Here is a 10,380-nt window from a genome sequence, read left to right on the forward strand (position 1 = left end):
CTCCACGTTCTTTTTGGGTGGTATTGGCTTGTAATGGAATTGCTGTAAACAAAAGAAATTAGCAACCAAGAGAGCATGTTGTGCAAGATATGCCTAGTCCCAGAATCAAGATCTCCTATTGTTTTTCTTTTAACATATATTCTAACTCAATCTTTTATTTAGGTTCATTTAATAAATATTTCTATATCAAGTAGTTAAAAAAAAAAAAAGAAGCTCAATGCAGTCTAGTATGGGACTCCCATGTCTAGAGTTAGAGTCTCAACTCCCACCAGTTTGTGATAAGCACGTTTGATGTAATTCATCAAATGATCACTTAATTATGTTTGATGTAATTCAATGAGTTAAAGTGAATAATATTTTACAAAAATGATCTTTAAATATTAATTTAACTTTTGAACCGTTAATCATATATTTATATTGCCCATAACAGAGAATTTGGACACATAAATGATAAATCCATACCAGTAACAGAGCTGTCAATCTGTCATTTGGTTTGGTAATTATAGAACCGACCTAATATCAACTGATATTTTAGATTTGATAAACAAACTTTTGGTAATCGAAATCAATAAAACTGAAATAGAATATTTCTGAAAAAGTTGATTTGATTTAGTCATTTAGTAAATATCCAATCTACCAATTATCTAAAAATTAGCTATATATACTCTAGTTTTCAATACAGATACATGTATATTAAGAAATGTAAACATAATTATTATCATAATAGTATTAACATTATTACTAATACTAGATTAATAGTATATGTATTTTAAGTAACTTAGTAAAAGATAATTAAATACTAGTTTTATTGAAAATAATTAAAACTTGATGTCATATGTAAATAAAGAAAGCCATAATCAAATTAGTAGATGAGTTCAAAGATTTCAACAACTTATCAAATCTAATATTATTCATTCTAATTTATATTTAAAAAAATATTTGTTGTAATGTTTTTTTTTTTTTTTGATCGGGTTAGTTGTTAGTAACTCACACACCCATGCAGTGGTATCCCAGCGCCAGGACACCTGCACCGACATTGCGGCGAAAGCCTGGCAAAGCCAGACTAATCCACTGCACCGCAGACACACGAACCCAAAGGGTCCCTCAAATCTGCTGGCCACGGGATGGAGCTGGGATTCGAACGCTAGACCTGGGGGTTCCAGACTAGGCCATTCGACCAACACACCACACCACGTGGTTATATTTGTTGTAATGTTGATAATATTGAAAACCGAAATACTGAATTTAGTAGATATGATTAAAGACTGAAAATTTTGGTTGGTAATTGGTAGCTCCATTTTTAAATCGAAAGCTTTGATTTTAAAATTGATAAAGACTTGTAACTGATTTGAACCGACCGAGTGACAGCTCTACCAATAAGAATTTAAGGTTCAATTTATACTATGTGAGGAAAAAGAAAAAAAGGCACATAAGAAAGGCGAGCCAGTGTTCAGTTCTATTTTCTGTAATTTCACACCGAAGAAAACAGAGTTTCGGGCGTTCAGCTTCCGGTGCTCAAAAGCTCCAAATCCCAAATTGACGGAGCAAGAAATTGGTGGCTGGTTCATTTTGAGTTGAGAAAGCATTGGTATTGGGTGAGTCCCTTGCCTTGTTATCCTTTGCTCCAATTATGTTTGGTGTTTATTGTAGAACAAGATTGCAATTACTATTTCCAAGTTATCTCTGCTTTCAAAAGACGCCTCCTTTTATCACATCATTTTCATCGAAATCATTATCAGGTGCTGAAATTGATGAAAAAGGTCGCTCTTTTACAGTTTCATACTTTGTGAACTCATTTGGGTTCTCCCCGGAACTTGCTCTTTTTTTGTCCAAGAAACATAAGATACAGTTTGAATCCCGAGAAAAACCAGACTCTGTTATTAAGCTTCTGAAACACTACGGACTCAATGGTACCCATGTCTCTGAAATCGCTAAGAAACGCCCAACCCTGTTTTTATTAAAAGCTGAGAAGACCCTTCTGCCCAAACTCGAGTTTTTTTGTTCTATTGGCATTTCAGGCACTGTCCTTGCTAGGCTCCTTTGTAACAACCCAAGAATCTTGGCATTAAGCTTAGAGAGAAGTCTCAGACCTTGTTATGATCTCACCAAAACTCTACGTATCCCCGACGAAAAGCTCCGTTATTTCTTTGGTGACTTCAGGCGGAATAGTTTGGAAAGACTGTGCATTGTTGCTCGAAATATTCCGGTGCTGATAGCACATGATGTGCCACAATCCTCATTTCCTCTGTGGGTGCCCTTTTATTTTAGGGCACTATCCTTTGACTCTGAGAAGGTCAAGACAAATGTTCACAAGGTCATTAGCATGGGATTCGACCCTTCATCTGCCACATTCATGAAAGCACTGTATGTGATATCAGTGACGGATACATCGAAATGGGAACAGAAGATGGAATTTTATAGCAAGTGGGGTTGGACTGAAGATGATGTGTTGTTGGCATTTAGAAGGAGTCCCTTGTTTATGTCCTTCAGTGAGAAGATTATATCCAGTAAAATGGATTTTTATGTGAATACAATGGGTTGCCAGCCCTCAGATGTGGCTGGATGTCCAGATGTTCTAACTTATAGTTTGAAGAAGCGAATCATACCTAGGTGTTCAGTTATCAGACTTCTCCAGTTAGAGGGCTTAATCGGAAAGGAAGATGTATCTATAATTACCATTCTGCAGAAAAATGAGAAGTGGTTCTTGGAAAGGTTTGTGATCAAATATCAAGAGCAAGTACCAGAATTGCTGACATCTTACAAGGAAAAAATCAGTCTTGCAAAGTTTGGCTTAGGATTAGATGAAAGAGGTGGAGTGAAACAAGTCTAGGACAAAGCTTGTTATTCTGCATTCTAATTGATGATTCTGAGGATGAAGTTCTACTACAAATCTCACTGTGCTTTGAACATTACAATTTCATTTCTTTTAGTATGTTCTGTCTTGCAAAGAGAGAGTTTTAAATGGCTATGCAGAAAATGATGTTCTGTATGACTTGACCAAGTATGCTATCCTCAAACCGCTTAGTTCTGAGAGATGAATTCTTATGATAGAGAGAGAGGTGTTCAACTCAGATAGGATTGCTCCTGAACTGCTTCTTGACAGGCATCTTCATATTACATGTTTAACACTCTCTAAGTTTTTGAACACTACTATGTACGTGAACACTTCGAATCCAAAGCCATGTAGCTTAGATTTCTTTTCCTTTGAAGAAACTGTATGTCAATCATTTGTATTTACTGCACTCCTGTAATAGGATCAGTAACTCGGGACATTACTGTTCACTGGTTCACTCTGATAAATATGAAATTGCAGTTTCAATGCGGATGCGGGTATTGAGTCTTGACCAACATGAAAATGGATAAGTAATTCAAGATTTAGAGAACTTTGTGCTACATTTACATCTGGAGTGTTTGGTAAGTAGTATATGTTGTAGGTTGGGAAGGGTTTAGCCATGGATGTAAACAAATCTCTCAATCACCCTTCCTTGGGGTTGGTCCATTCAACATGGTTTACTCAGTGTAAAGTAGTGTTGGGATTCACTCGTGAGTAATTTCCTTACATTTCATTCTGTATATTTTTTATAAACGAACAAGATTAAGCTTCTCATATCACGAAGCATATGACTTGTTTTCACTGTCACCTAATGGGTGAATCATGCTTATTATCTTCTGCTTGTGCTGTCGATTAATCTGCAGCATGTATGGACAAAATCTTCTGCAGTCCATGAAGAAAGTCAATCAAGGCTATCAATGAGGCCTTGTTTGAATTCCAGCAGTGGTTGCCTTCTCTCTATGCACCTGATCGTGCTCATGTGATTGGTGTTAGCTTGGTCGCCAAGTACGCCTGAGTTGAATCTGTGGGAGAAGGAACAATGATATGTAGCAGCAGGAAAAGTACCAAAAATGTAGAAACAAGCCTCATACTAACTGTAATGAAGTTTAAGATCATAGAAGCGATCGATTTGACTGCTGCAAAGCAGGGTAGTATACACCCAAATGCCAATATTTGTTCATCAGTGTTAGATATTCAACTTTTAGTGATCGAATCTGGTTTACAATTTGCTTTGAATGCTTTTAGTTGTTCGGCTCTGGTATTTGTTCATTTCAGGTGAAGCTTCTTTAGCTCAAACACAGGTTCCAACTTCTACCAGTTCAAATTAGGTCTCAAGAGCGTAAAGTTCAGGGTTTACATGTACGAGACCAGATATGTGGAATTGGTTGCATATCTTGTCATCCAACATTGATTGCAATTCATTAGGATTTACACAGAATAAGAACTTCACGATCTTGGTTTACTTAAAAGATCAAGAATTAAAGTATTAAAGTTTGCAAATTAATTGAAATTTAGATGTTTGAATCATTGTAGACTATGCATAACTATTTAGATGTTGGCTGAATACTTTGGGGATGAAGTCCAATTTATGATCAAAAGGTATTAAGCTCCTTAAGAGAAGGAAGATTGATCAGTATTAAGCCATGTCATGTTTATACAACTAGGAGCATCTCTAACAGTTTTTCAATCTATCTGACTTGTTGGATTATTTCTTATAGTTTTTCTATTGGCACTTCAAAATTTACTCACTTGACCTCCTATACTTTTTACACCTCCTATTAAAATTTTCAAATACTAAATTTACTCGTTAAACCTCACTCAAGTTCCTCAAATAACCTCACTCATATATATAATTTGCAAACAACTTATTATCTTTAAAATAAAAAACTTTAGCTATTTCAATGATTTGATTACTCTATAAATCTTAATTACATGTTCATTTCTTAATCAGATAACATAAATCTCTTATCTAATAAAAAAAAAAATCTTTTTCTTTTAACTTTTCTTTTTATCTTTTAGATGTCCAAGAAAAAAAAAATGAAGAGTAATCTTTTTTTTTTTTTTGAAAAATAATTTCATTAAATCAATTAACGAGTATACTCGTTTCGAATGGCATCCCTTATAATGTCGGGAGCTTGGACAAACCATGATTGGCTATCACTATTCCTCAATGCGTGAGAAGCTAATAGGTGAGCAACCGTATTCGCTTCTCGTTGTACATGAATAACCTGGAAACCAGGATTTCCCTGAAGCAGGCTCTTAATCTCATCAATCAAGAGGCGCATTGTCGATAAATCTTGATCTTCTTGTTGCAAAGCTTGAACCAAAAAAGCGCAGTCACTCTCAAAAGTTACCTCTGTGTATTGTAAAGTCTGCGCTAGCCATAAGCCTTCTTTGAGTGCAAGTAACTCGGCATGAAAAGGAGAAAAAAATGAAGAGTAATCATTTTTTCTTAATGTTTATTTTTTTTCTCTATTTTTTGTCCCTCATGATTAATTATTCAATCATTTTTAATTTTTTTTTAAATTTCTAGCTTTTTTTTCTTTTGTTCTCCCTCACCAGTATGCATTCAATATGTATGAGTAGAAATTTTTATGTCACATGATCTTAAACATAGTTTTAATTCTTATTAAATATATATAAATGCTTTAATGAGTATGTAGTGAAATTGGAAAATGAAAATAGATAAAGAAAATAATAAAGAATGTAATATAATATTATTGAATTGGAAAGTCAAGAGAAATAAATATAATATTTTTTGGTATAATTGTTGTCCGAGGTTATATATGTCATTTAATAATTAATAATAGAGTGAGGTCAAGTGAGCAAATTTGGAGATCTCAATAGAAACACTCTATTCCTTAACCTTACAAGGCTTAAACAACGAGTTACAAATCTTTTTATCGCATACCATTAAGCAATTGAGATGTTTAAAATATCAAATTAGTGTTTACATACCATACCGTGATATCTAGCTTATACCCTATGAAAAGTGAAAAAAAAATTACATTGAAAAAGAATTAAAATATGGGAGCTTCTATTCATACCTCCAAATTTGGCATTTTGACCTCCCCACTTAATAGACCTCCAACTTACTTTTACAAATAACCAATTTGCTATCTACACCTTTTTAATTTTCCTATAATGCCCATCGTCCAATAAAATCAAGAAAAACCTTTTTTTTTTAGATTCTATTTATACTTTCAAAAATCAATAGTTAAACCTCCTTCAGTTTTTGAAGATTTAGAATTGCAGCAATTTTTTTTTTTTGGAAGTTCATCCTTTATGTACGAGTAACAGAGGAATGGGCGCGAGCAACTGAAGGAATACCAAAATTTTTATGATCTTCAAGAGGAGCATCATATTAGGTTAGTGATCATTTCGTTAATTTGATATGGGTGATGAGGTATTTCGTAATATGTTGCTTCCAGATTTTGTATATGAGACCTATATGTGGAGTTATGTTTCATTGTTTTGCGTCTTATGGCGTGGAATGAATCTGTAGCTATTTTTGGCCTAGATCATGGTATAACTTCTCATGAATCCTGGGGATTATGGGTGATGGACGACTTTGGTGGAGTTACGAGTTCTTGGATAAAGCAAATTTTTTTTTTTGGAAGTTCATCCTTCATTTTACAAGGGAAGTCAAATTCTGAAAATTTTGACTACAACGTTAAATAACGTTTGACAATATATATTTTAGGGTTTACATTGGAGGAGAAAGTTTTGCTCAAGTTGAAGACTATTACTGTTCGTAGAGATAAGAAGAGATTTTTTTTTTCTTTATTAATGTCTTTATTGGTAATTTGACATGAGTTGACAAAGTCAACTATTACTTCGAAAAAGAAAGAGGTCCAAATACCAATTTTGGAGGTATGAATAGAAGCTCCCTTAAAAGGGAGAGGATCTTCTCCTAACCTTCTAATCTTCCTAACCTACCTAAGCTTTGAACAACAAATTGACACGTGTCCAGATGTAACATCTAATGGCTTAGGTTTTCCCTTTCTTTCCCTTATTCTTTTCCTCTTATTCTTTCACTTACACGATCAGCAAGTGTTGGTCTTCATTCTCTCAGCTCATAATACTTCAAGCAGTATATCCCCAACTACAAACTACAACCTCCTTCTGCCCTCAACCACAAAACCAACACTCTTCAATTGAACAATCACCATTCCAATCTCAAATCACAAAACCCATAAACCATATCCGCATCCAAATCAAGCCAGCAATTTTCTATTTCCCCAAAAAATTTAAATCTTACACACCCACTAATTGCCACACTAGTTCCTAACCCAGAAACCACGAAGTCAATTCGATGCATAAAAGTTTTGAAACTCCGAGCAATTACAACATCCCTAATCAAATTTCCTCAACTCTTAATCCAAACTCTCCCCAATCAAAGTTTCTCCAATGCAAAACACTTAACAAGTATATACAAAAATAAATATCTTTCTGCAAAATCAAGCTAGAATCTCATGTAGATTTCAACTAATTGCTAGAAAACCAAAAATCTCCATATCTTGGACGAAAATCTCAGCTCCTGAATGGCTGGGTTGGGAGCGGTTTCTTTCGATGAATGAAGAGAGAGAGAGAGAGAGAGAGTCCAAGTCTACTTTGTATTTGAGTTTTGGTGAAAAAAACAAATCAAAATTGAGTTCAAGTAATAGCAGTCATTAGATGTGATTTTATCCACGTAGCATCTTGTGATGAAAAGCATAAGTAGGTTAGGAAGATTATAAGGTTAGGAGAGGACAGTCCTGATCACCTGGTCAGCAACTGACCAGGGATCATTTGCTCAATCACCGTCCGATTGAAATCGGACGGTTCACAACTCTCTTCTCCTCTCTCATCACTTAGCTGTGAACCGTCCGATTTCAATCGGACGGTGATTGAGCAAAAATTCCATGGTCAGCAGCTGACCATTGGAACGGGATTGGAGGACAGGATCCTCTCTCCCCTTAAAATATTTAAAGTGATCCCTTGTAAATACGAATTATAGTATTCTTCGTTCTTCAGTTCCAGAAAAGAAGAGCAAAGCCCTAAATCCCAAATTGACGGAGGGAACTGGAGCACTAAATTGTCGGCTTCAATTTCAGCAGAGAAAGCATTCGAATTGGGTGAGTCCCATTCTGATCCAAATATGTTTGGTTTTTGCTGTAAAAGATTGCGATTACTAGTTCCAAGTTGTAGGATTGCTGTTGATTATTCAGTCACCCATCTTCAAAAGGCACCACCTTTTACAAGATTATATTCATCAAAACCATTACTAGGGGTCCAAGATGATAAAGCTCGCTCTTTTACAGTTTCATACCTTATAAACTCATTTGGGTTCTCCCCACAACTGGCTCTCTCTGCATCCAACAAGATGAAGATACACTTCGACACCCCAGAAAAACCCGACTCTGTTATTAAGCTTTTTAAAGACTATGGACTCAGTGATGCCCACATCTCTGACATTGTTAAGAAATGCCCAGTTTTGCTTGTATCGAATGCTGAAAAGACCCTTTGGCCAAAACTCCAGTTTTTCACTTCCATTGGCCTTTCGGGCAATGACCTTGCCCGGATCTTCCGTGTCAACGCAAATATCTTGACATTGAGCTTAGAGAGAAGTATTAGACCTTGTTATGATATTATGAAAACTCTAGAAATACCCGAGCATAAGGTCCCTTATTTCATTAGCAACTATTATATGTTTAACCCCAAAGTATTGAGCAATGTACCTCACAATACTTTGATTCTGAGAGCGCATCAGGTGCCAGAAGCGTCATTTCCTCTGTGGGTGTGTTCTCATTTGCTTGCACTGTCATTTGCCTCTGAGAAGGTTAAGACAAATGTCGAGAAGGTCATCAGCATGGGATTTGACCCTTCGTCTACTACATTCATGAAAGCCTTGTATGTGATATCGGTGACCAATGCAGCAAAGTGGAAACACAAGATGGAATTTTATGAGAAGTGGGGTTGGACTGAAGATGATGTGTTGTTGGCATTTAGAAAGAATCCCATGTTTATGAGCTTCAGTGTGAAGAATATTTCAGCTAAAATGGATTTTCTTTTGAATAAAATGGGTTGCCAGCCTGCAGATCTGGCTGCACGTCCAGATATTTTGACTTATAGTTTGGAGAAGCGAATCATACCTAGGTGTTCAGTCATCAGATTTCTCCAGTTAAAGGGCTTAATTGTCAAGGAAGATTTATATATAATTAGCATTGTGCACAAAAACGAGAAGTGGTTCTTGGAAAGGTTTGTGATCAAATATGAAGAACAATTTCCTGAATTGCAGAGCATCTTACAGGGGAAAATGGGTCTAGCCGAATTTGGTTTAGGATTCGACGAAAGTGGTGGAGTGTAACAATTGTAGGACGAAGCTTGTTGATTTATCCTGCATTCTAGTTTGATGATTCAGAGGATTAAGTTCTCGTACAAATGTCAAGTCTTGCTCTGTGTCAAGTTTTACAGTATCATATCCTTTGCTCGACCAAATATGCTGTCCTTAAACCACTTAGTTCTGAGAGATGAAGTCTTGGAGACAGAGAGAGGTGTAGGACTCCAATTGGATTGCTGTACAAGTTTATTTTTGCAGGTTGAACTCAGTCAAACTGCCTAAACTCCGAGGCTTAAGGAAAGTCTCTATCAACAGATGGATTTTAGAGTCTATTTGAAAAAATGGATGATGAAATGAGTTACTGAACTGATTCTTGACAGGTATGTTAACCCTCCTTCATCAGCAGAGGACACTTCAAATTTCATTAGTATTTCTGTCTAAAGAGAGTAATTGTAAGTGTTTGAATTGGCAAGTAATTGAAAGTCTTATTAAAATCTTTAGTTCTAATAGTTTGATCACTTCAAATCCAAAGCCCTTGTAGCTTACCTTTATCTTCTTTTGAAAAAACCAAATGTCAAACATTTGTATTTGCTTCAATCATTTAACAGGATCAGTAAACGTGCTACAATGTCATTCTTTTACTGTTTTAATTCTGAAACTGCAATTTCAAGATGGACGCATTGAATCTTCACCAAAATGAAAATGGATGACTGATTCTTGTGCTACATTTACATGAATGTGTTTTGTAACAAGTTGTATATGGATTGTAGGTTGGGAATCAAGGGTTTAGCCATGGGTGCAAAAAGTTTGCTCTAAGATGCCTGCTTGTGTTTTGCTGCTCTAACATGGTTAACTCGAGTGTGAAGTGCATCTCGAGTTAGTTTGTTAACATTTACTGCTCTATTGAGCATGGAATGACATGTAAAGACAACATTTGGGATTCTCTGTCAACTTCTTTTCTTTACATTTGATCTGTATATAGTTGATTTAAAGAGCAGAATCAAGCTTATCATACGACTTATTTCTTCTGCATGATAATGGGTGAATCATGCTTATGACCTTCATCTTGTGCTGTTGATTGATGTGTGGCATGTATGGACTAAATCTGCACTTATGAGTTCTGCGGGAAATTAACATGGTTCTGAACTATAGTACATGTGGTGGTCGGTTGATGCGATTGGTCCACATGACTTTGTATATATTTCTGATTGGTTATCTTAATTTT

General features: G+C 35.6%; 2 protein-coding genes across 2 annotated transcripts; both read left to right on the forward strand.

Annotated features, from left to right (window-relative positions):
• The first annotated feature begins 1,468 nt into the window (after window positions 1–1,468).
• LOC133741077 (uncharacterized) lies at window positions 1,469–3,323 on the forward strand. The gene has a single exon (XM_062169020.1). The coding sequence runs from the start codon at window positions 1,631–1,633 to the stop codon at window positions 2,828–2,830; it is 1,200 nt and encodes a 399-aa protein (XP_062025004.1). The 5' UTR covers window positions 1,469–1,630; the 3' UTR covers window positions 2,831–3,323.
• Window positions 3,324–7,839: 4,516 nt separating this feature from the next.
• LOC133741086 (transcription termination factor MTERF15, mitochondrial-like) lies at window positions 7,840–10,298 on the forward strand. Its single transcript, XM_062169030.1, has 2 exons — window positions 7,840–9,535; window positions 9,926–10,298. The coding sequence occupies exon 1, from the start codon at window positions 7,974–7,976 to the stop codon at window positions 9,180–9,182; it is 1,209 nt and encodes a 402-aa protein (XP_062025014.1). The 5' UTR covers window positions 7,840–7,973; the 3' UTR covers window positions 9,183–9,535; window positions 9,926–10,298.
• The last annotated feature ends 82 nt before the right edge of the window (window positions 10,299–10,380 follow it).

The sequence above is a fragment of the Rosa rugosa genome, chromosome 1 (genome assembly GCF_958449725.1).
Source record: "Rosa rugosa chromosome 1, drRosRugo1.1, whole genome shotgun sequence".
NCBI lineage: Eukaryota > Viridiplantae > Streptophyta > Magnoliopsida > Rosales > Rosaceae > Rosa > Rosa rugosa.

Coding starts and splice junctions, on each gene's coding strand:
- LOC133741086 (XM_062169030.1), top strand. CDS start 7,974: ATGTTTGGTTTTTGCTGTAAAAGATTGCGATTACTAGTTCCAAGTTGT.
- LOC133741077 (XM_062169020.1), top strand. CDS start 1,631: ATGTTTGGTGTTTATTGTAGAACAAGATTGCAATTACTATTTCCAAGT.